Consider the following 26,956-nt stretch of genomic DNA (forward strand, 5'->3'; position numbering starts at 1 on the left):
CATACCCTACTTCAAACACCCCACTTATAGCTCTGTCCGGTCAGTGCAGACCCAGACACATCAACCTGATGACTTACTTCATAGAGCCTGATGTGATGCCACCTGTGTGCTGCCTCTGCTGCCCACTGGTCGTTCCTGCCAGCTGCTCCGCTGGCCACTGCTCTTACTGGCCTCCCGCCAGTTGTTCCCGCTGGCTGCAATGGGACTGGTTCAAGGCCAAACCAGTGACTTCAGCTCTTAGTGATTTCAACTCTTTAGCCATCACCTAGGCTGTCAAAAGATTCCAGCTTCCACTGGAATAATAAAAGGACTCCTGATGGAGTCTGCTTTAAGTCTGTTCTTAAAACAGGGGGGAAAGAGGCAGATTGTACCAGTCTTACAGCTCACACCTAGCAGTCATGATGCAGGCTGGCTCAAGCCCTTCCCCTCACGCTCCAAACACCCAACTCTGGAACGGGGAGGCTTGTTCATCTGAGACCTTTTACAATGACGGTGTCTCCCCTGCAAGCACTGGTGTCATATTTTACAGTTCCCACATTTAGAGGTCGCATGATTTGTGACCCCCGCAACAGCCCAAATTAGTTACAATACATCACATTCCATTCCAACACTAATCCTCCATCAGCCCTGGCTGAATTGGATTTACATACCCACACCTCAGATTCCTTCTCCATCCAGTCATGAGCTGTATTTCCATACCAACAGTTAACAGTTAAGTATCTTGCAGAGCTAAACAATTTGAGTTAGCACACCCACCTCCAGGGCAGCTCTCTCCTTTTAGCTGGCTGATAGCAAGCAGTAGTTTAGCCCCTGCTTATAGTTGGTTCACCCTTTTAAAAGCAAATGTAACCTACAGGGTGTTGCATATGGCTGGTGGATCTGGAGAGTTGCCTACACTAGGGCTCCTAGGGCTGCTAACAGCCAGTCTTTTTAGTAACATTCCATAATGTAAACAGTGTCTCCAAAGCTTCCACATAACAGCATGCAGTTTATATCCTGTCTCCATTACATAAAATAATTGTGTGGAAGCTGGGTTAAAGAGTGTCCCTGTCGTGGGTGGAGTTAGAGCAATATGTTTCTATACAGAATCCTGTTCAAGTTCATGGTTGGCTGACAGAATCTATGTGGTGAAGAACTGGCTGATGCCGACCCATTTTATGCATGTTTCATTTTGCATAGCAAGTTGTTTTTAAGTTGATTTGTTAAACTTTGGCAGTGACATAGAAGGATTCCAAAATGAAGAACATATGGCTTGTCATTAAAAATGTATCAAAGAGCCTCTCTCTCTCCCTCCTTCCTCCCCCCTCCCTCCCTCCAACATGAATGATCCCCTCATGTGACCTCCAGTCTGCTGGTTGGCACTTACATGCAAGAGAATCTGCATGCTGTTAGCAATTACCTCAGTGATATTTACAGCATTTTAATGTCAGTTGTATATGTAAATAGAATTTGTGAGAAACTCAGGATGCCAATGCTTCTTTCTCCCACTAAAGCAAAGCTATTCCTTGAACACACCAGAATGCTTCCTGCACCTTATATAACTGCCAAAAATATCATGTTTGAAATTGCTTTATGACAAAATAATGAGTCTGTCAAAGATGAGTGGTCAGAAAAACAAATTTGTTCTCATGCACAATTAGAGTGGCGTTTATAGTGTTAGACAGTGATATCAATCTCTGGCTATTCAAAATTAAATTTGCACATTGAAAAGAAATGTGTTCTTGTATATGCTCTAAACAGGACATTAAGGCAGTAAATATTCTCGTGGGTTGGACTGGAAAGATGAAAATCAGCTGAGCTGTAGAAACATCAGGAAGTAAGTTTCCAAATATAGACAAATGTTGTGGAGGTTGGTGTTCCCTTTCACTGGCTCAGCTCTGACAAGGTGGGTGCCACAATGACCGATAAAGAGAGAGCTTGGAAAACTGCTTTGTCATCAGATGTAACAGACAGACAGAACCACTCTCTTTGGGACGATAGCGGATGAGGGGCTTTCTGCTTCCCCTTTTTCTTCTAATTGTTGGTAGAGTGGTGGATAGATTATTCAAAGATTATGAAGATGTGGCAAAACATTAAACCTTGCCATAACCTCTGATTAATATGTATAGTATGAGACTTACATTTGGCCTTATAACATCTGCTGTATTCTTACTTGGTGTGCAGTGGGCTTTTCCAGGGTACTAATGAGGCTATTGGGTATATCCTTTTCTATTTCCAGTATCTTCTTGATGTTCTGATAGCCCCTCTGTTTGTTCACCTACGCGCGCACACACACATATGTGTACACACACAAGAAGCATGTTGTTACATGCGGTGCCAGAAGTGGCTGGATTTCTATGTATAAAAAAAATTCTGTTTATAGAAAAATTTGTGAAACACTTTTGATTTCTTTGGAGTAAAAAAAAATCTCCATATGTGAAATGTTATTATGATCATCTAACACTTGCTGTGTAAACGGTAGGAAAAGCCTGCAGTTTCTCGTATGTGTCTTCACATATTCTGTCACCTGTATCTGTACAAATAATTGTGAAGAAATTAGCTCAGAGAAACACTTTCACTCTCCCTTCTCTCCTTCCTGCTTTTTTCTTTTCTATTGCTCTTCTGTGAATTCCCTGCAGTTTATTAATGCATGCATTATGAAATGCCCAGAACTAACCATAGGATTTCAAGTGCAGTCTCACTACAGCAATATAGAAAGAGAATTTACCAACCTGCTCCAGAATGTGATGTTTCTCTGTATATAGCACACAACTTCACTGGCTTTTATTTGCAGGCACAGTATATTGAAAGCTAATGTCAAATGTTTGGTCCATTGTTATATTTTGGTCTCATTTAGTATTATTGTCATCTAGGTTTCACCATCTCACCAAGTAAGGGCCTGTTTCCACATTGGTTATTAATCAGGAGTAACTCTGCTGAAATTAATGGAGTGACACTGGAATAAAACTGATGTAAGGAGAGAAGAGAATCAGGTCTTATGTTTTCCCGATTATCTGACTCGGTTTCTGCCCGTGTTTCTATTCTTTGGGCCAAGTTGTATGATTTCGTTTATATTCTTCTACTCCCAGATTAATTTCCTCTTTGGATTTCATTAGCACATAGTTTAGTTCCGTTTCTTGATTGTTAGCTGTGGTCTTCCAGAAGGTCAGACCCACCACTGACAATACCCCTGCAACAGTATTTAATTAAAGAGGTTTCTCCAGAGCAACACATTGCCATTAGTCTTTGAGTTTGTCTTCATGGCATGGACTACAAGGATGTGACCTGCAAGCCATAGAGAAGCATTTTGTTGTATTGGCACATGTAGATCCTATTAGCATGATCTCAAAGATACCTAATTTGTAATAGTACAGTTTCAAACAGGACTACCTTAATGCAAACAACATATCTTCTAGTTCTTGCTAGCATGGTTTACAAAGGGGAGTTAGAGCCCAAAAGTTTAACACAGTCACAGTTCATTCTCCTATAATTCACAGTGTGTGATTGGGTAGAAAAGTATTTTATCTTTTGTTTCTGGTACAGTTTTTAGATAGTTTTCCAAAAGTGTATTTTCTGTATTTTCTACAGTCCAGATATGCTATGCTTGCTGTATACATGTCATATTTATGATCTAATTTTGTCAGGAAAAGCAGTCATTTTTTTCTGACAAGATTTATCCTTTATAAACATATTGCTGCTTATTGCAGTCTTGATTTCTTTATCCTCTACATGAGGTAATCTTTTTCATGTTGTAGTTGTTCCTGTATTTCACTTGGGCTATCCTCTGAATATTTACTCATCTGAGGTTTTCTTCAGCCTTTCTCCATTTCCTGTAAGTCTTAACTATTTCTGAGTATTCATGTTTTTGCATTCCCCTTTTATAATACCCGTTGTTGTTTTTTAACATGTGATCTATAAGTAATCCTTCAGTAAGTCACTTCTTGTTCCTTACAGTCTTCTTTAAGGGAACTGTCTGAATAACTGTGGTTTTCAAGGATTCCTCAGTATTGCCTACACTTTATGCTTAATTATCAATGTTAGCTGAATCGCAGATCTTTGTCTGTCTCCACTCTGCCCCCATATATTCACTCAGCCCCCTCAGAATTCTTGTCAGTTTTCATTTTCAGTCATTCAACATTCACATTTATTGCTGCTTCTGTAATGCAATTAGAATCACTCCTCCTAGAATTTAACACTCTCTCTTATTTTCTACTCTTCCCTTTTCCTGTAATCATTTTGTGCTTGTCTGAGATTTTCTTTCATATATAGGTGCTGTATTATTATATTGTTACTTTGTAGGTGAGCCTGTTACTTGGGTTTCAGACATATGCATTGACCAGATTCTTAGCTTGTGTAAATCTGCATATTTCCATTGACAATTTAAAGCAGTTTCAGTTCTGGCACATATATGTATTATGGCAGAGATTATAATGCCTCATATGGTTGAGATTTCCAAGAGGGGCTGTTAAGAGCTGGAGGCTTGTCGGAAAAGAAGGTGATGGGCCAGAGTTGTAAGATGTGCAGTGAATGAGATAGAGAATTTCAGGAAGAGAAAAGATGGTCTTATGATTAGGAAAGTTGAATGCTATACTGGAGAACTGGATTCTATCCTTGCCACCATCAGAGTGGCTGTGTGCTGGTCACTTAAATTAAAATGTTCAGAGTTGCCCAGACTTGTGAGTTCCTTCTTTCATAGTACCCAGTGTGAGATACCTAAGGACAGATTTGTAGAAGTGCTGATCAATCACCACTGTAACATAAGTCAGTTGGATTTGTGCCATAAACACGAAAGTGCCAATAAAAATGCCAAATATTCTGAAAAATCAGTTCACAGGTAGGCTCAGATTAGGCACCCAACAATTCATGACAGCTTTTGACAACTTTGGCCTTAATATTTCTGTGCCTTAGTTCCCCATCTGTAAAATGGGAATACTAATACTATTTCATCTCAGAGAAGTGTCATGAAGGTGAATTAATTAGTGTCTGTGAAGGACTAGGATACTGTGGAAAGAGCACAATAGAACTGTCCACGGGAAAATGAATAATTTTCTATTCAGTACAGTTGTTGAGTAGAGTGCATTAAATAAGGCCTGTGACCATATATTGAATGATACAGATAAATATTTAATTCATTGAACCAGGCAAGAAATTTGTGGATTATGTAATTAAAAACTGTCATAATGCAAATACACAAAGGGGTATACAGACAATCTTAACTCATGTATCTGACAAAGTTGTTTTTTGCCCACAAAAGCTTATGCCCAAATAAATCTGTTAGTTTTTAAGGTGCCACAGGACTCCTTTTTTGTTTTAACCTTAACTCTGGTATTTCCTCTCTCTTTAATGCTTGACTTTGTAACCTAACCATTCTTTTAACCTAACAATTTTGACTGTAGTTTATATAGAGAGCATACTATCAAAAAAAGGTGATAATGTTGTATAAAAAAGGATCCCTTTAGCAAATTAGCACTGCAAGTAATTCACTGCATGTAGTATGTATATGCAGGAAACAGCCTATAATTAAATACTGTTTGCTTAGAAGAGTCTCTCTCTCTCTTTCGGTCATGTTTTTAAAAAAGTTTTTTTTTTTTTTTTTTTTTTTTGCAAATTGTAATTAAAAAGGTGTTGATTATATTTCCAGCTAGTGTGAGCGTTGTTTAAATAACAAGCAGTTCACTCTGTCTCCTTTCTAAGAGTGAGTAGAATACATACAACATCTTCTATATTACAAATTCTGGTGGTTTTTCTCAAGCTGCCACTTAAGGCAACTGCAAGTTTGTTTTACCCTGGGGATGTCTGTGCGTGTGTGTGTGTGTGTGTGTGTGTCTGTCTGTCTGTCTGTGTGTGTGGCCACATGCTTCAGGTTAGATTCCTCTTAAATAAAGCCAGCTTGGCAGCTGTTAATTTGCACTTGCTAAAAATCTTGGCCGTTCCATGTGCTGCTTTGCTCTAATTACTGGGCACTGTATGGAACAGGTAACAAATGCCCACATGAGAGCCTTTTAAATTACTGGATTTATAATCATTAGGAAAACAAAGAACCAGAGTTGCTAAATATTAGCTGCCTCTCCAGAGCCAATAATAAGGAAATTTTACCTATTCTAACATCAACTGGAAATAAATAATAACTTTGTTTCTCAGAGACTAGCTTTTTCTGTTCCTGAAACTATCCTAACTATTTTAAAAACAGAGTAGGTTCAAATTCTGATTCATTTAATGGTTTTAATAATTTTTTTCCAAAAAAAATGGAAATAAACTACTTCTACCAAATTATTTTTTCTGCCCTTCAGCTGCTATAAATCTGTAATATTAAAGTGTCAAATTTATAGTCTTTTGGACTAATTAGGCAGTACAGATGCTTATCGGGTAGTCGAGTAATGACTCGATAAGTTGCTCCACCCTCTACTACCACTGCCTCTATCAGAGAGAGGCAGTAAGGGGGGAAGTGGGAGCTGGCTTAAAAGCCGGTTCCCCACAGCACCATCTCTGCGGGGCGGGGGCCAGCAAGGGAGACAGAGGTGCAGCGGGGAAACGGTGCAAGCAGGGATTGAAGCAGTCCCTGCTTGTGTCAGTCCCACAGCACCATCTCTGTGGGAGGGGGAGGAGGAAGAGGAAGACAAGGGAGGCAGAGGCGCAGCAGGGAAATGACTGAAGCATTCCCTGCTCGTGCCTGTCACAACTGCTGCACCTCTGCCTTTGAAATATACAAAAGCTGCCTGTGGGGTCCCCGCTGCGCCTCTCCCTTTGAAATGTACAAGAGCCACGGGTGGGCAGGGACTGCTTTGGTCTCCCATTGAGTGGGTTCCCTACTGCACCTCTTCCTTCAGAATGTACAGGAGCCATGAGTGGCTCCTGTACATTTCAAAGGCAGAGGCGTAGCGGGATAGCGAGTGCCCCCCTTACCGACTAATAGAGTAATTGATGGAAATTCCATCAACTACTCAATTAGTTGATTAATCAAAATTTAACATCCCTACTTAGAACAGTACAAAGGTAATACCTGCCTCTTAAACGAATAAGTTGTTTTATGTAATTTTACATTCAAGTATATGATGTGGGCAATATTTTTTCATAGCCACTGGTTCTACTATATATCATTATTTTATTCACAGCCAAAAAAAAAACCAGGTCCTTAGTAAAACTATTCCAAATGTAGGTAATGCAGTACTTTCTGTTTTCTTTGAGTCATTGGGCTTATTTTCTACAGACTTTTTCTTTACTAGTTTATCAGCCACTGAATCTGTGTTTCAGAGCCTAATCAAGGAACTCTATATTAGTTATCTGAGAACATGTTTTTCTGTCATCTCTGTTTTGAGCTTTATAACACAATTATACTGGTTGTATGGAAAATAAAATATGTCTAAAATAACCATTCCTTCTTAATAAAAAAGGGTATTCTAGAGGACATTTAATGGAAAGTCTGTGCCTGGGACATGACTCTGATCTCACTTTGGGACAAATCCGGCAACAATTGCAGCACATGTCTTATTTTATCCCTATGAATAGTCCCGCTGCACTCTTTACAGGATGACAGACCAATAAAAATTAGAAGTAACTCCATTGATTTCAGTGGAACTACTTCAGTGTAAAAATGGTGTAAATGAGAGGGATCAGCCCCTTGGAGTTCAGATGAAGTTGTTATTGTCAAAAGTTTCTAAACAGCAGGCTACCACATGGTAACCGATTTGAGCTAAAAAGGTTTCTTTGGAGACATGTTAAAACAGTAACACCATAAAGCTAGAGAAAAATATATTGGCTGCCATACAGAGTATTTTACTAGGATCTCATTCGTCTAAAATCAAATGTCAACTTGACATAACATCGTACCTTTTCTCTGATAGGTGCAAGTGTAACCTTCATGCCACTGGCTGTAAAGAAGAAAACAAAAAATTGTTTTGTGAATGTGAGCACAATACTACAGGCCCAGACTGCGGGAAGTGCAAGAAGAATTATCAGGGTCGACCTTGGAGTCCTGGCTCATATCTGCCTATTCCTAAGGGCACAGCAAATATCTGTGAGTAGTTGTGTGCAAAAAGGCTCCGTGATTCATTGTAATTATAATTCTGGTCTCTGTATTGATTGTGAGGGGGAAAATAATGTTAGCCAAAGTTCGTCAGCTGTTTGTGACCCAAATCTGAAACAAATCCACGTCTAGAATTTGATGAAAAGATAACAAACATTTATCTGCAAGTATGGGTTAAACTCTGCCCTCATGTACATGTAAATAACTTAGCATACGAATTGTACGTTTGCATTCCAGGGTAGCACATTCTCCCCTATACCCTATAATAAAATTAAGTAATAAATGTCAAGGACAACTGATGACCTTGCCCATCGAGGCCCTGTTCTTGCACTGCTCCTTGCCCCTGAAATCCTGCCCTCTGCTCACTTTTTTCCTCAGACCCTTCGCTCTACTCGCTCTTCTCTACCCCTTTCCCTTCGCTCTTCCTTATGCCCAGTAAAAAGTGGAAGGGCATAGCCCCTAGGGATGTAAAAGGTTACTCAATAAGCATTAGCCTTACCAGCATGCTTAAACAGTAAGCAGTTAACTGGATGGCTGGACGGGGGAAGTAGCCCTCCCTCCCACTGTGGTTAGGCCAGCCGTTCCCCTGCTTGCAGTGGCAGGATCCCAGCCAGTCAGAACAGCCCCTCATCCACAGCACAGCAGACCCCAGTTGCCCATGGTGCAGTGGGACCCCAGCCAGCTGGAACAGTCCCCCTCCCCATCCCCACCTGCAGCAGGCTGGCCAGAATCCAGCCACACGATTGACCACTTAAACAATATTACAATTATATTGTTTAACCAGTTAACTTTTTTAATGGATATTTACATCCCTAAGAGCCACCCACTTTTAAAAGTGTGGAGTCCATGGGCTCCTGGTTCCCCCTGTTCTGGTACCCCTGCTAAAGGTTGCTTCCTATACAGTACCACCGTGCTGATATTTGTTGCATGTTCTCTGCTCTGTTTCTATGTGTGTAATTTCCATTAAAGATCATGTGAAGGGTAGGAGAGCCACAGTGTAAATTGGAGAGAGGATTTTCCAAAATAGTAGAAAATAATTGAGATGACAGGGTTGGAGATTTTTGGTTATTGTTTTGTAAATGGGAAAGATGTTTCAATAAAGAAATCTCTTCAAAAAGTTTGATGCAGATGGGGGTACAGATACAAACCATAGTATGGTCCAATGTGAAGGTCACAACTTGAAAACCCTCACTCCCCAAACTACCCAGCAGAACTGTATCAGTGCAGATTTCAGCCAGGAACCAGTGTGGCCAGTATTACAAATTTGCAAGGTATGAGGGCAAGAACGCTTTACATACAGTACTGGGCCTACCCAGGGATTCTGGCTGGAAGCCAAAGCTGCAAACTGTCCTTCTCATTCAGAGACAAGATAAGGTAACTGATACCCTTTTGTGATTGTGTTCTTGGCCCATGGCAGCTAATTTGGGTTATTAGGGACCTCATATTGGATTCACTTCCTCCACTGGGGTGGGGGAGGGGACTGGGTGTTCTTATTGCCCACAGACCCCTCAAAAATGATAGTGAGATCAGCCTTTTTTTTTAAAGATTAAACTTCAGACCAAGTGTTGATGATGATGTCTTGGTAAACTTTGTGGGTGTAATAATAGATTTTAAGCATTATGAAGGAAAATTTTGGATGTTGAACTGTATTTTCTGCTTATGATCCAGATTCATTTATACACATGCTACCTTTGATTTCTGTGGGGTTGCCAGGATATACCGTATTTTCCGGCGTATAGGGCGACTGGGCATATAAGACGACCCCCTATCTTTTTAATTAAAAGATAGGGTTTCATCTTATACCCCAGCGCCCCTCCGCCTCCTTTGCTCCCGGTGTCCCTGGTCTGCTGGAGATGGTCCCCAGCAGACCAGAGGCACCGGGAGCAAAGCCGCCAGGAGCGCCTGGGCTTCCCCCCCCCCCCCCCCCGCCGGAGCCCCTCCGCGGCTTTGAAAGCCTCAGGGGAAGCCGGCGGGGGGGCATCCCAGGCGCGCATGGGCTTTCAAAGCCGCGGAGGGGCTCCGGCGGCGGGGCATCCGGCGTACAAGACGACCCCTGATTTTTGGGGGATGTTTTTTAACTTCAGAGGTCGTCTTGTACGCCGGAATATACGGTAGGTAAAGGCAGTGCTTTTTTTGTTTTAAAAAAAAAGGGCCGGTACTCCAGGGGAAAAGTTGTTGAGCTCTGACTGGAGGTGCTGATACTGCGTCTGGAGGTGCCTATACTGAGTACCTTTGGGCAGTACTGTCACAAAAAAAGCACTGGGTGAAGGAAAGGCAGAATGTGACCAGTTGTATCTGTATCTCTTTAGCTAACTCATAGCTCAACACTGACATAATTGCCAGTGTAAAATGCTTATCCACCATTAGGATACAACTTCGTAGGCCATTTACTCTCTGTGTTTGTTTGCTGGATGTTACTGAGAGCCACATGAACAAACTGTAGACAACATAAGGCTAGTGTAACATTGAGAAAGGGAGCATGAAAACAAAAATACAGAAATCTAGTCTCTATTCTTGTTTGCTTGAAATATATAACTCGGATTCCTCTGATCCTAGTTAAGTGCGTAAATCTCTGGTAGAAAAAGAAATAAACGGACACTAAATCATCAAAGCTTTTGGACAGCACATACTACAGGTCGACTTCTCTAATCCAGAACTCCCTCATCCAGAAACATCCGTCGTCCGGAATGATTTTAGTTAGTCAGATGTCCATTTTTCATGTGTGTTGCGAAGTTTCCCATGGTCGCATAAAGTTTTATAGCCACCAGTCCTAGCTATTAGTGTTCTGTGCTGTTATTTAGCTCTAATTTTCCCCTAAATATCCTCTAATAGCCCCATAAGCAATATAGGTAATGATGATAGACAATATTGACCTCCCATGATCCAGAAAATTCTCCATTTGGAATCGGTCAGGTCCCAAAGGTCCGGACTGAAGCAGATCAACCTTTAACTACTTTAGAAAAAAAACGCTGGTGTTTTGTCCTCATTAACAGCAAAAAGCTGGTTTTAGAATACAAGAGTTCACAGAAAATTATTTAGAAGAAACGGGATTATGTACTGCAAATGAATGAAGGGTTTAAAAACCAGCAACAGTGTGCAATGCTTCGAATTTTATCTGACACTTCAAACAGCAGCTCAGAGGAATCTAAACTCAGAAATGAGTATCACAGGAAGTTGGTCCTTATCAAGTTAAATGTGAGAGTAATAGACTGATAACAAGCCATGAAGTCTGCGGGGGCATGAAAGTGTGTTAGAATTCTCACCAAGAAAATTAATCTTTAAAAAGAAGAAGGTGGGTACTTTGTAAAAGTAAGGTGACAATCTAACTATATCCAGCAAAAATTTTGAGAGCCACAGTTTTTGCTCACAAACTCTTTACAGGGTTCATTTGATAACCCAGCTCCAAGCAAAACTTTCTATGCTTAAGTCTAGGGATAAAGTACATCAGTGTATGAAATCAGTGTTCCCTCTACCTCCTTATTTGCTGTCTGTTTATGCAATCATATGTAAATTGAGCATGTTCCAGCAAAACAAAGGTCTTGGCACTTGATATAGATCACTAACTAGTGCTGGTTGGTGAAATGTTGATGTTACATCAAAACATTTCTTGAAATTGGGTCAATTTCACCAGAATTTTTTTTGGAAATACAGGTCCAAAATTCTAACAAGAAAATTCCAACAATGTAACAAAATTTCTCAGTTGACATTTTCAGAACAAAATCTTTGCATTTTTTGTTTTGAATTTTTTATTTTGAATAATAAAAAACTTAAAAAGTTAAAATTGAAATTAAGTGTTTCAAAGGTCTGGAAATTTCCTTTGAAGAGAATTTAATTTTTTTTAAATATTTGCTCCAAATTAAAATGAATCCAAAGTTGAAAATTTCTGAATCACTGAGGATACGTCTACACTGCAGGCTAAAGTCGAGTTAAGATATGCAACTTCAGCTATGTTAATTGCGTAGCTGAAGTCGAAGTAGCTTAATTCGGCTTTTGGCCCTGTCTACACAGCAGAAAGTCGAAGGAAGAACACTCTTCCTTCGACTTCCCTTACTCCTCTTGAATGAAGGGTCAGAGTAAGAAGCCTGCTATTTTGAAATAACATGCTTGCTGTGTAGACGTACACTCTGTTATTTTGAAATGAGTTACAGTGTAGACATAGCCTTAAGGAATAAAACTTCTGTCCTTCACTTATATCTGCTGCTGAAACCATTACAGCCAATTGGATTTTAACAGGCATTTTCTAGCTTTTGTTCATGAAACTTAATAGATCGATCTACACTAGCCATAGTCGGAACTGCAGTAAAATCCTGTTTTCTGTGTTCTTATTATCAATTGGCTTTTTTCCCCTACTGTGTAAAATATTTCCCTTCTCTGCTTTTGTTCCTCGTGAACTGGCATTGAATAGTCCATCATTTATTGGAATGACAGAGAACTCTGTATGTGACTGCTACATTTCTGCATTTTGAGTTCCATCCTGTTGACTCTTTTGTGATGAAACGTGTCTCCTGATGCTGTCACAGGCAATGGGCAGTATTGTTATGTAACATGCTTTGACATCCCAAGCAATTTTCCTGGATTTCCCACATGCCTGCTATAGAAGAGCTTTTCTGTTGAGCAGCCCCAAATATCTGATACCATTGGTCTTTTCTTTCTTCTCTTGTTTATATTTTCTTTCACATGCCGGCATTACCTACTTTGCTCAGTTGAATAGTGTTGTCTAAGACTATTTCGGGCTCCCATCCATCACATTTTTTCCCATCAGCTAATAATCTGAACCAGTCAGGACACTTCAGAATTACACATTTCCCAGCTTCTGCCAGTCCTTCTCCCAGGTCATAGTTTGACATGAAATGATTGATTGATTAGGACAACGTGGACCTAGGTTCTTTCCCTAGCAACAGCTAGCAATAAGCAGCTTGCTAAATTACATCTGCATTGGGACTCTCCTCTGACAATAGTACCTGGATCGCAGGCTCAGCAATATTGCCTTAATCCTACTCTGCAAATAAAAAGAGTTATGAGGCAATGTGGCACAGCTGTCACAGAGAGGGGTTTTGGCAGAAGATATGACACTTGAGCTTGGATGAGAAATCAGCATAATATCTCATCTGTTTGGCACCCATTCCTATTAAAATGTGATGATATACTGCCATTTTAAAGGAGCTATATGAGTGAAGGGGGCCAAGAGTTTGTGTATTAGCAGGATTCCTAGTCATGTCCCTAAATAGCTACCCTTCTTGCTCATGCATGCCCACAATTAGGGTGTGATACCATTCCTATTCCTTGTCAAAGCTAAATTAGCATCACTGAATTAACAATCTCACAGCTGTGGTGGAGACAATATCTGGAGTTAGTATGGCTCAAGTGACTGGAAATAGCTTTCTTAAAGAAGCATTTATGGCAGGATACACTGAAACACAGGCGAGGAACACTCCTGCTTGAAGGGCAGTGTTGGTACCATGGTGATTTATGATAGATCCATAGTAGGTAGGAAAGATGAGGAGATATGGGGGGTAAAATGTTACATAATAATAGTGCTTCCTGTTGTTTTCACTGTGTATAACTTACTGAAAGTGGCTAACTCATGAGGGCTTAGAATAGATAGTAAGGCACAGAAAGAGAGCAGAGAGAAGCTGTGTGACCTGATTTTGGGAAAAGGAAATAAATTGTAGTGTATTTTAGCTGGGGCATTCAGGAAGAGAGGTGTGTGTCAGAAAAATCTGCAGTTTATGAACTGCCTTCCCTCATAGTAGAAATCAACTTTAGTGGTTAAAAAAAGGTTCTAGAGGCACACTGAAAAACAATAAGTAACGTTTTTTATATTTTTTAAAAGTGTGACTTGCAAAATTATTCTAATGCACTCTACCCTCTCCAGTAACCCTTTGCAGTTGTTTTTGATGGTTTTAGTGACACCTACTGGTGGAAGACAGAATACTTCAGTTTCCCTGGTTGACATGAAATAAAAACGGAAGCAACAAAGACTTTGCTAGTCATTAAACTCTCGCATAAGAAAGCAAGGTGACTGTGTGGCTTAACACATTGTGCTTTCTTGGAAATAAAGTATGCCTCTGCACACCCAAAATTTCCATTAACCTCTGTAGAAGCTTTGTACATTCAGGAACTATAAAACTGGGCTAGAAACACTGAAAAGGGTGTTTTAAAGCATATTACCAAATGAAAACATTGATCAAATATTTTATAATGCCCATTCAAATGAAACAGCCACATTTGTAGCAATTCTTCTTGGAAGAAAATGGCTGCAGAATAAGTGGCAGGCCTCATCTACACCATTCTCTCGCAGTGAATTAAAAAGTCGTGAATGCAATGCTTACAGTAGTAGGAGTTCTGGGGCTTTGCTGTGTGTAGTCCTCTGGGTCAATAGAAGTTTGAAAACACATGAAAAGTGAGAATACATGATCATAACAAGTCAGCCCTCTTAGAGGGTTAGTCTCTTACAGCATCTCAGGATTTTCAATCACTGGGAAATGTGGAGCTTCTAAAATTGATGCTGAAGTTATGATGCTGTAATCATACCTCAGCAGGGGATTTGCAAAAGGAAAAAGACTCACTGCCAGGTCATGCTGCAGTACAGATACTCTAGCAAAGCATCAGAGCCCTCAATTGATTCCTTGGTACAGGATCCAAATTTAGTTCACCTCTAGGTGTTAATACATGCAGTTAGCAATGCTCCAATAAAAGGGAAAGCATCATTTTCAAGAAAGATTGTAAGATAGTTAATAATCTACAGTTAATATCAATCCATCCTAGAAGTTAATTGTTTATTGGCTTATATATCTTTTATACCAAAGAATTTTCTCCGTGAGCATCTGATTTTACTGAAATATATCAAGTTTTTCTCTGCTGCCTAGCTAAGAAGGCAATAGATAGATTCAAATTATATGCCTTTAAAAGGAAAATACCAGATCTTTTTCTATCAAATATTGTGGGTATATGTATATATATTTACAGTAGATTTGCTTGTAACACATACACAGTTGAAAAATCTGAAATATTAAATATTACTAGAGAGCTATCTGTGAAAGATTTGTCATTTCTGTGGCAAGATATGGTTCTGAGTTTTATATTTGGAAGTTGCTATTTCCCTGTGATCAGATTATCTGACAGAGAATCTCTTTCCCATTGATTTCAGAGGGGAAAGGATTCAGATATTGTGTTAAGCTTCAGTGTGTTTTAGGGGTACGTAGGAAAATGCCATTTTGTTATAAATTAACATGATTTTGTTTACTTTTTATATTCAGATGAGGAGTGGGAATGCTATTTCAAGATAAATAATAGGTCTGTTTCTCCATCACCTCTACAGCCTATCTGCACCATTCCCCTGGTGTAAAGAGTCCAGAATCCCAATGAATCAGACTAATTGAAAATCCTCCTTATGGCACAGCTCTAGGCCAGATGCTCCCCAAATGCCCTGCCATGGACGCTAGTTGTCTCTACACTCTAGAGTCCAGCTATTCCTGGATGCCAAAATGGTCCATCAATGCCACAGTCAGGTACACAGTAGGGCAGCCAAATTCCTACATGATCCCAGGATCAGCAAGAAAGATACCTTAAACTTTTGCTCAGCACAGTAAGGAAAATGAAGCCTAATACAGTAAAACTCCAATAGTCCGGCATCCAATAGTCCGGCACTCCTGATAGTCCGGCATCAAAATGGCAAGAGCCTAGTGAGTGAGCTTCGACAAAAAAAGAGTCACAGATGAACTGAGCAAAAAGGGTAAAAAAGGCTTAAAAAAACAAAACCATTACAGTATACGGTATACAGTATGTACAATAAAAAGGGTTAAGAACACTTTATATACAGTATATAATGTATACAGTATATATATATAACCTGCTTATAGTACCTCCTGATAGTCCAGCATATTTGATAATCTGGCACCACCTACGTCCCAAAGGTTCCGGATTATCGGAAGTCTACTGTATTTACTTCCAGAATTTCTGAGAATTGATGTTATTATAAAGCAGCAGTTCTCAAACTTAACTGCACCATGACCCCCTTCTGAAAACAAAATTTACTACAGGACCGCAGTGCCCTGTGTTACTATAGAACAGTTAATATTTTAACTAAAAACTGCATTAGAAGGCCATATTTACCAAAATAGCCACTATTTATTTAAAATCACAATATAGTCGCAAGATAATTTTTTCATATCCAGCAGTAAGAAATAAATATCTACCTAATGGGGATGAGGGTCATCTTCAACAGTGGGATGAGCCCCGTATTTGTCTGTCAGTAGGGTCAGTGCTGAAAAGCTGTCTTGGCACAGGTAGGCGGATGAAAATGGCCTAAGTGCTTTTAATGCTGCAGATCACAGCTTTGGATAGTCTCTCCCACAGAAATCTTGAAATAAGAATGAGTCTATTCACAAAATCTCATCATCAATGTCTCATCATAGGAAAGGACCATTAACGTTTCTTTCGCTGTAAGTGACATAGCAGCGCTTTCAGTCACTTCTACATTAAAGGCATTTCTAATTCATGCCTCTGTTTTCTGATCCTTTTCAGGGAAGTACACCTCCGAAACTCCAGTTTAAGGCTTTCCAGGTGGCTGATGATAATAGGTTTGCAAGTCACACTTTTGCAAGGAATTTTTGTCCAAAAAGTCATTGTGTATATAAAAAAAAATCAAAACTGCCAGTGTCGTTGTCCACATAAGCATACCATAAGCAGGCCTGCTGACGCAATTCTGGGCCCCGGGACAGAACACTCAGTGGGCCTCCAGCATGCACAAAGCCACACCTGCATGGATACAGTCTGCCTGACATTTAGAGGCTACTGTGTTTGCACTGGTTGGTGCCCAGTGAGCTGCCAGCTGCGTTGTTGTGACTGCAGCTTTCTGCGCACACTCTTCTGATATGGCCAGGGCTTCCTCATGCCTTCCTTCCTGTGGGGTCACAGCTCGCTATACACACAAACCAGAGATTTTTCCCCAAGACTAAATTCCTATCCTGCTCCTTCTCAGAGCCTCCCACTCCAATTACTCCATCCCCCTTCCCTCTGTCACACCCTCACTTTCACCAAGGTAAGGCAAGGGTGTGGTGTCCGTGGGCAGTTAACCCCGTTAGTGGGCCTCACCATAAGAAAAGTTTCTTGATCTAGTTTTTTATTTTTGTCAGTGAGAGAAGTGAGATATTTAACTCATTTAGGCATTCAAAGACATCTGCCAGGTACGCTAGCAAAGCAAGCCACTTGGCATTTGCAATCTTTACGGCCAACATGGAGTCAACTGAAAGAAAAATTCTCACTTCCTTTCAGAGCATAAACTTCGGTTTGATAAAATAACTGATGATGCTCAGCTCCCATCTCACCCCACAAAACTCTGAAGAGATATATACTCATTGAGCTGCTCTTGATAAAATTGATTGTGTGAAATTTCATGATGAAGCTGGTTTTAGACAATTGGCACATTATTTTTAGCTACTAGCACTTGCCTGCGTATAAAATAGTGAATCCAAATTGCTTGCGCCTGCACTTGAATGACTGGCCTGCTGTTTTTCTGAGTTATTGCACAAACACTATCGCTGCAAATTCCTATATCATGCTACCAGTCCAGGCCAAATTCAGAAAAAAAGCATCCAAAAGTGTAAAGAGCTGTTCCCCTTTAGCTATAGTAATAGTCAGTAGAACAGATATTCCTCTTGTTTCGGAAGTTTTTCATCATTCTCAAATTTTATGAATGTTGGCATTTGAACAGCTCCTGCAACATCTGCTGTTCTCTCAGGCTGAATGAGGAAAACAAGGGACTTAGAATTTTGGTGATCACTTGTTCAGTCACAGCATCGTTTGCCATACTTCACATTTACCTGGCAATACTGTCATGAGACAGGGAAATTGAATCAAGCTAGACCTTGTCCCAATATAAGTTTCTCCAGTAGTGCGTGGTTTCCCAGTTTTATCTATCCAGTATGACACAGCCAAAGAGACCTGAAGGGCTTTCTCATTTGTTGTAGCTGCCATTCTCAGTATTCTTTTCTGGCCCCATAGCTCTCGCCACTGTTGCTGGGATGTAGGGAACCCAAGTGTTTTTTAGTAGAACTGCACCTTGTCTACAAGGCTACATCTACACTGCACTGTAGTTTGAAATGAGATACGCAATTTGAGCTATGCAAATTGTAAATGTCAAAATAACCTGCTATTCCAAAACGTCCCTTACTCCAGTTGCAGTGTAGATGTAGCGCTAGACCCTGCTGATGAGTGGTAGAAGAGTGAGGGCAACAGCTTCAGCAGATGTTACTCAGTGTGCTTAGTCCAAGTGAACATGCTCAGTACAATCCACCAGCCCATTGGGTATAGGAGGCCCATGACCCATGTGCTCTCTCATCACTGGCAAAAGCCACATTTCAGCATATTTTAAGCCCTCCTTTGCCAGAACTTCACCAAATGCCGCACACTGTGGCCATGGATTCCCTCCAAAAAAGCATCCAAAAGTGTAAAGAACTGTTCCCCTTTAGCGTGCTATAGTAATAGTCAGTAGAACAGATGTTCCTCTTGTTTGGGAAGTTTTTCATCATTAATCCGTATTTCAGATTGTATGTGCAGTTCCTTGGTTTATTACTTCTGCTTGGCTCCTGTCATGAGCTCTTCTTTTGCTGCAAGTGGCCACCAGCTCCTATTCATTACCCCCTTTCCTTCAGAAAATGGTCCTTTGCTAAAATTATTTCTACAGTAACCTCTCAAACTGGCTGTAACCATAATATATGCCGATGGCTTGCTTAGTAACAAATCTGGAGCTGAGTAGAGGAAGTGATGCTCAGAACTGAGGTTGAGGTTTGGAAGCAGGGCAGCTGACTGTTGGCCCCATGCCACAGCGTTCACAAGTTGCTCAGGCTTAAAGCCCCACTGTTGTGGGGCTTGGGCTCTGGCTGTCAGCCCTGTGCACAGCAGGGTTCCCCACTATCAGTGTGGGGCTGACATCCCGAGCCCTGCCATGTGCATGGTTGAAATTTGCTGTATGAAACTCATGGAGCAGAGGCCTCCACCCTTCCCCGATGGCTTTGGCCTGAGCTCGACGATTGCAGGACTTCATCTGGGGCTTTCTGCCTTGGCTTGCAGCTAATCTAACACTGGCTCTGGCAACCCTATTAAAATGGGGTAGTGACCCACTTTGGGCTCGCAACCTACCCTTTGAGAGCCACTATAAAGTGTTTCCCTGTTACGTGCAGTTTATTTTTCTGTTTCCTGGCAGGGCTAAAGATATTTTAGGAGACAAAGAAGAGTCACTGCCATTCAGAGCTTCTCTTTCCATACTGAGAAATCTGTATAGAAATAGCAAAAGAAGCTTTTCAAATAGGGAATGTGGAAAGAAGCTAACAAGATTATTGCAAAGTCCTTCAGGCAAGCAGTTACCTTGTTTTCTTTATTCCTCCTTACTTAGGAAATGTTCATCAAATTTTTCATTGAGACTTTTCAGATACAGTAAAGGAAGAAAAGTACAAATTAATAAGAAAACCTCTTCCTACCCTGCAATTTGTCCTAGAGAGCAAGAAATGGTGTGGGTATGAGAAGCGGTGGGGAGGGTTGTGTGTATATGTTTGGGCATGTACATGTAAAAGAGAATAACAAATACCATTTCACAAGAGCAGTATGAAAATACTACCTGTCTTTTTGTCTGTTAGCTGTACAAGTTCCATCTGTATATAAAGAAAATAAAGCATGTGTTTTTTAAAACATGACTAAACTGCCGAACATAAATATAAATGTATGTTCATAAAGCTAATTTAAAAACTGTGTTCAAAGTCAAGTTCCTTTTTTATTTAAAACAATGGGAAAGACATTCTATCATTTTTAATCTGTTTTGATAACAACAGTGGAATGATTTCTCTAAATAAAATTCTAATTTTCTCTGTTTAAAAATACCATTGTTGTAGTCTGTGATACTAATTACGTAATTCTAAAACATTGCTGAAAATTTTCCTTTAAACATCAGCAGGGGAAAAATACATTGTTTTATGAAGAGTGGTTGCATATAGAGTCCAGTCCTGAAAATTGCTGAGAGACTTCTGTGAGGTGATAGTATTCTGTAAGGTGTTAGGCACATAGGGTTTCCCAACAGAATATAAGATTTTTAGGATACAACTCTCACAAATGCCCTATAAGCACTATCTGCAATTGAGGTGTGGAGTCACAAAGGAGATATTTATGACTCCCAGACTCTGAAGCCATGCTACATGGCCCACCCATAAAAATAATTTAGAAGTGCCTATATAATATGCCTTCCTTTTCCTCCCAGCCATGCTCCTGAACCAGACTGAATTGGGAAATGTGTTTGGTTGTGTAGGTGCTGTTACCCTGGCTGAATCCCCAGCAACCTTGAGAAGCCCAGGGCACTACTGGTGCCAAGAATCTGACACCAGAGCCTAGGCTAGGAGATCGCCACAATAGTAACCTAGGTTACTACGTAATATATGATAATGAAAATAATTATCATAAGATCAACCTGATTTTTGCAGTCCTGCTCTACGCTAAGTAATGCATATGCCTGAGTCATTCCCTTGAGAAAAGGTTGCACAATCCATCCTATAGTTTCTCTGTGTTAAGAATTTCAGGAAGGAATTTAAAGGGATAATAGATGCTAATAGATAAATAAATTTCTGCACTATAATACCATGCCATCAAAAGTAAATAAAACTTACAAAAGGCAAACGATTTAACTGAGATGGCACAAGTAGCAGGGATTTAAATATGGATCTGTAGTTTGTGACTTTAACCTATGGGCCTGTAAATAGTCTCATATGCATGTTTTGCTTTAGCTAAGAAGAACAGTATTGCAAGGACTATGGCACATCCACATTTTTTACTAAATCCCATCACACTCTAGAATGGCTCTCCCACATTAATTCAACTTGAGAATTGAAGTGAGAGCAAAAAAATCAATGAGAGGAATGATCAATATGTATGACCTAATGTGTTGTATTATTTTTCCTCAATTAAATTTCTATTACATAGCTTAATCCAGACAACAGGCAGGTAAACAAGGAACAAAAAGTGATAGCTAGATAATGTTAATCTAATAAAAACCCAAGTGATTTTCAGCAGCCGACTGAAGCAGCCAATAATTCATCTATCTCTGTATTAAAATAGTTTCCTGGATATACCTAATATATCATGGCCTGCATTTATTGTCCAGAACAGAAATCTAATAACTGTTTAGTAAGAATACAACACTGTTCTGAACACTGCATGAAGTCAGAAGAAGAGAAAAAACCAGTGAGTCCCAGAAATGCTCCAAATGGCATTTTTTAACACAATAAATACCTCCAAAAATCCATGCAACTAAAGAATCCAAAGCCTCTAAAATTAGAAATAAAAGGCTTGCATGATATATGTGCAAGTGCTTGTTTCTATCTATGAGGGTGTGTCTCAACTACACCCCTCTGTCGGCAGAGGGATGTAAATTAGACACACCGAAAGTGCAAATAAAGCTGGGATTAAAATATCCCGTGCTTCATTTGCACAATGGCAGCCGCCACTTTTTTCTGAAATGGGACTTTTCAAAAAGAAAAAAAAAACGGCAGTTTAGACAGGGCATTTTTTACAGAAATGCCCCATTTTGAAAGATCCTATACCCATTTTTTGAGGAGTACAGGATGTATCGAAATGGGACATTTCTGTCGAAAATGCCCTGTCTAAATTGCCAGGTTTTTTTTAAAAGCCCCGTTTTGAAAAAAAACGGCAGCCGCCATTACGCAAATGAAGCACGGGATATTTAAATCATAGCTTCATTTGCACTTCCGATTTGTCTAATTTACATCCTGCTGAGGTCAGAGAGGTGTAGTTTAAACACACCCTTGATGAATACAGTATTCTGCAGTTTATGAGAAAATTATGAGAATATGCATCAAATATTTGAGAACTTGTTTTTTCAATGCTACAGGCTTTTAGACACTTGCAGTAAACCACTAACTATGTCCTTTTTGCTCTCTCTTTCTACAGGTATTCCCAGTATTTCCAGTATTGGTAGTAAGTAATAAGAAGCAAATCTAGAATAGCTTTGCTATGTTATTCAGCTTCTTAGCTCTATTTTCCCAACATCCATTTCTGTTGTAGATAAGGTTTCACTGAATGTGCTTTACGGTAAGGAGACTATATTATTGACTTTGCCATGCTACATTTACATGTAACTGCATTATGTGATCAGAGAGAATCTGATATGTAGCTTATGACAGTACATCTGTCTGCAAACACAGCTTCTTGATCAGCAAATAAAAGTGTTAGCATTACAGATTGGAACATCAGGATGGCAGCGGGTAAGAAACTATTATCAAGTACATTTTCCAAAACACCAAACTTTGTTAATATCCAAGAAGAGTAGAGTCCTTAAAGCTGTATGCATGAATAGATAAACAAAGGGGGGAAATGGAAGAATACACTAAAACTTATTTCTTTTTGTTTTTAATCTAGTGAATATAGTGTATTAGAGTTTTTTGATTGATTCATAGATTCCAAAGAAAGAAAGGGACAATGGTGATCATTTAATCTGATCTTGTATAATACAGGCCATAGAACTAAATTAGAGAATATCTTTTAATTTACATAAGTGAACTCCAGTTCAGGCCTTGAAAAGAAGGTTCTTTATTAAGATTCATTTTATTGTGGAAAATTAAAACATTTTAAACAACTGATAGAATATGAAATTGCCTTTTTAAAAAGATCAGTTCTTGTAAATAAAAGAACAATGAAAAAATGGTGTTTGAGTCAAACCGTCCTACAGATATAGTCATAGAATGATAGCTAATTAGATATAAAGCACCAAAGCAGAAAAGTTATCTTTCAGTAACTGCATGAATAAATGTTCCTTCACAGCCTTTACTATGCATAGGCAGTAGGCACAGGTTTTGTGCTATGAGGGTCTATCATAATTTAAGCAGTGTCAAAAGAAGATTTACAATACCTGATCTCTGGCTGAAAAGCATACTCTAATAATTTGGATAAAGCTGCTGCCTTGCTTCTTATAAATGCGTGGTCAGGTCTTTCAATTATAAATCAGTTCAGTTTATTTAAGCTCATGAATAGGCTTAGGCGCTGATTTGTTAAGCACTAGATAAGCATGTTAAATGCCATCAAAACTAGCCTCTTTGTAAATTAGAGTAGTGTTTTTTATCCATTTAAATTCCAGCTTAATCCTATGGCATCCAGTTTGCAACCTTAAATAGCAAAACATCATCAATGACAACTTGCCAATGAAAGTCTTCAGTTTTGATAGTCTAAATTTTCTGCTTTAGTGTCTCTCTCCCTTGACATTTGCTTCACTACAAATGCACAGTGATGTGCTACTTTCACAACCTGACAATTGCATTTGCACATGTAGTTTGTATGAAAAAAAGGAACTAACTAGAATGCAGTAAACAGACTATCAGCCTATTATTATCTGGAATCCCACTGACATAAGTAACAGAAATGGATATAGGGCAAAATAGCTCTGTGGAGCTCAGTTGTGCTATTGTTTGTCAATGCTGTGTTGCATGGACTACATTGTTGTGATTTTTCACTTTACACTCCATACAGCCTTTTTCACCACATTTACCATCTCTGAGCATCAGCAGACGTTGGCTTTTGAATACTTAATAGGGAAAGTCAAGTATTTTTTAATCAATGGTGACCTGAAAGGATGCATTGTTGACCTCTTTGAATTCTGTGAACTTATACAGTCAGGTGATTAGTGTCATTTACTTTTTAAAATGGACAAGATTCCATTTCACATCCTTTAGGAAATACTGTAGTTACTGCAAGTCTTTGTATTATCTTTAATATATTTGGTATGGATGTCTTTTGAATGAGATGAGGCAGGATTCAACAAATTTCCCTATCCATGTAGAATGTATGAAGCATTAGCACCAATTTCTGAGTTCACAAAGTGATGAATATATTATTTGGCTTCTCCCCACTACATTTCTCTTCCCCCTGCAGGGGCGTTGAATAGATCGGGGGAAAAGTGGCTGTTCATTGGTACAATTTTCTAAAGGCCTTTCCTATAGGATAGAAATAACAGAATTTTCATTAAACAATGGAGAACCCTTTGATTTTTCTTGGTCCTACTCCACTATGTCACTAAGTTTTAACAGAATACAATCAATACTTAAAAAGCAAACATGATTAATTACTTGAGGCTGCTTTAATGAATTCTGCCAGATTTCTTCTTTTGTCTATGTTAATACGATATTTGCATTCATATCAGTAGATTTCTGTCCTCAGCTGGGGACAGGAAATTATTCTCAGGTGACAGGGTTTTTTGCCTGCTAGGAAACAATAAACTAGTATATTGGCTATTGAATGCTTCAAGGTTTTACCAGTTTAATACAGAAAAAATTAACACAAAACTGCCTACAAAGAAAATGTCGATGCAACAGATGTTTATGTAACATCCATAAGACTTTTATGATCAAAGAATGCCCAAAGAAAAATCAACAATATGTATATTTATCTGTTTACATATATGTATAATACTGTATTCTCTTTTATCTCAAAGCATCTCATATTAAAGCAGCACATCATTAAAGTTTAAACACAAAGAAAGAGTGGTCATTAAGTAAACATCCTTTCTGATCATCCACCAAAAAAAAATTAAACTAGAGCTTTCCCATTAAGGTCATTTGTACCTGCTGTTGTTTATCAATTGAGTAATAAGTTCTTTGATCATTTCAAGCATACTTGAATCCAGTGCTGGTCTTTACAGTATTTTTCAGCCAAGCCTGGAAAAATACTGATGAGATTGTTAGCAATTTATGAATCCCAAAACCATTTCATAATTATGTAAGCTTTTATGATCAATTATGTCTTCAATGAATTTGTAAAAATTATACATAAAGTTATTCTGACTTACTTTAAATAATCACTATGTAATTGGATGTAGGCAAATACATCAACATCTACTCTATTGTGACCAAATAGCAAAGTTATTAGCTTGTACCTGTATGCCTGACTTTAAAAAAAAACTTTAATCTTCTATCAGCTAACTTCTGTCCTCATTCCTGTGGAGCATAATTTCACTAATTATGCTAAACAGTTTGTTATAAAGAGTATAATTAGACATGGGATAGGATTGACATGATGTGCAAATAGCTTTGTGTGGGTGATTATCACCTCTGAAACCTACTGGCTGCAGATGAGTCAGAGTTTAGCGACAGACCATATATTGAAATGCAAGAGGCAATCAAGATAATCAAATGGTATTTTATGTTTTGCTTTGTGTTTGTTTTTTGTTTTTCTAATTGCTAAATTCAGACAGACAGAAATCTCTATTGGAATGATAACCAGTTCAAGACACAAAAATAAAGATTGTACTGACCTGACATTCATGCATTGCTATCCTCCTAGCCTTAAAATATCAGCTGGGTGCTTTTCAGGTTTGAAGACAGTGTCAGGTTGAACGCTTTTTTTTTTTGTTAGTGATCTCAGATATGTTTATATGAATGTGCACATGGTACATGTTTCCCAACATTTTAGATAATGAACACTTTTGAGTTCCAGTTCTCCCATTATTTATACTACTGTAAATATTATGGTCCTGATACCTTGCAGAATTGAAATCTAGGAGATTAGTCAGAATTTATCAAATTCAACTTCTGGGCACCCAATTTTACTAATTCAAAGGTCTGTGTCCACGCCAAGGGGAAGAATCAAATGTAATCTAAGGCAGGCTCCATTAATATGGATGTGCTACCTCAGACTCAGAGCCCCAGAAAGCACTCTGGGGAGCTGCAGGAGGCCTCCCAGAGGCTAATTAGTTTGAATTAGTGGCACTAGACCATCCACACTAACATTATTTCTGACGTACAAGTTTGGGAATAGCATTATTCCTCATGAACAGCTGAACTACAGAGTTCAAATTCTGTGGCCCCTTATACCAGAATAACGGGCTTGCTATTGCTAGTGTGGACACATCACTTACAAATTCAACCTTGGGGGGCTAAGGTCCTATTGTAGACAAGGTGTAAGAGTTTTTGTCATTAACTTTAGTGGTTGCCAGATTGAGCCTTTTCTTTAGAGCCATGTTCTCATCTTGAATAGACATATTAACTGAATTGGGAAAATCAGCATGCATAACAAAGACCAGAATTTGTCCCTTGTTAATTAATATTTCTCTAGTATTGAGTTGTTCTGTTAGTGCATAAAGAAAAAAATTCCTCTAGAGCACAGCGACAACATATTTTGATTTGAGTTTTGTTTGGTACAAATCTGAATTGTGAATAAAAGAACAAGGTTAATCATCTTCTAAGCCAGGCATTATTATTAATCATAGTCATAACATCAAGGAAACTACAGTATTTGTCCTTACTCTCCTTCTGCATTTGCTTTAATACGTCTAAATCCCAAAAATAAGTTTAATTTGGATTGCTCTTTAACTAATTAGGTTTTCTGTAATACAAAAACTTTATAATGCAAGTAGAGCATAATACGTTAATTTGAACTCCAGAGCTGAGAGAAAATATTAGTGTTCTATGTGAAAAGAATTAAGGAGTCTTTTACACTGCTTCTACAGTAAACCTCATCATAAATCTATTTCACATTTGTACAATCGACAGAAATTCCTTAAAATTAAATGAACAAGGAAACTTAACTACTACTAATCCTGGAAGAGAAAATCCGTATGGGGTTGATAGTAGCTTAGGAGAATGTACATGCTACAAGCACAGTGAAAGTTAAACTACAAAGATTTGTTCTTACAGGGGAGGCGAGTCTTTCACTAGCTCCACAAACAGAACACATATGAACAGCCTAACTTTAGCCACTGTTAGATATTACCAATGGCACTTCAATATTTTCACATTCACCATTTCACGGAGCAATCTTTATCACCTCCAGCTACTTTCAGAGCTATATTTTCAGAAACATTATTTCTGCAGGACTATTTTAACTGGCTACACTATGGGTACGTCAACACTGCAACGCTATTTTGGGATACCAGAGTATCCCAAAATAGCTATCCCGCATCTT

General features: G+C 39.0%; 1 protein-coding gene across 7 annotated transcripts in view; it reads left to right on the forward strand.

Annotated features, from left to right (window-relative positions):
- Positions 1-26,956, forward strand: part of NTNG1 (netrin G1) — a 259,028-nt gene that overhangs the window by 164,410 nt on the left and 67,662 nt on the right. For all 7 annotated transcript variants that reach the window (XM_089780552.1, XM_075936636.2, XM_075936637.2 and 4 more), the window contains exons 4-5: positions 7,821-7,993; positions 21,956-21,982. In XM_089780552.1, the coding sequence (XP_089636678.1) occupies positions 7,821-7,993; positions 21,956-21,982 (200 nt within the window). The remainder of the gene's footprint in view (positions 1-7,820; positions 7,994-21,955; positions 21,983-26,956) is intronic.

The sequence above is a fragment of the Pelodiscus sinensis genome, chromosome 9 (genome assembly GCF_052426305.1).
Source record: "Pelodiscus sinensis isolate ZL-2025 chromosome 9, ASM5242630v1, whole genome shotgun sequence".
NCBI lineage: Eukaryota > Metazoa > Chordata > Testudines > Trionychidae > Pelodiscus > Pelodiscus sinensis.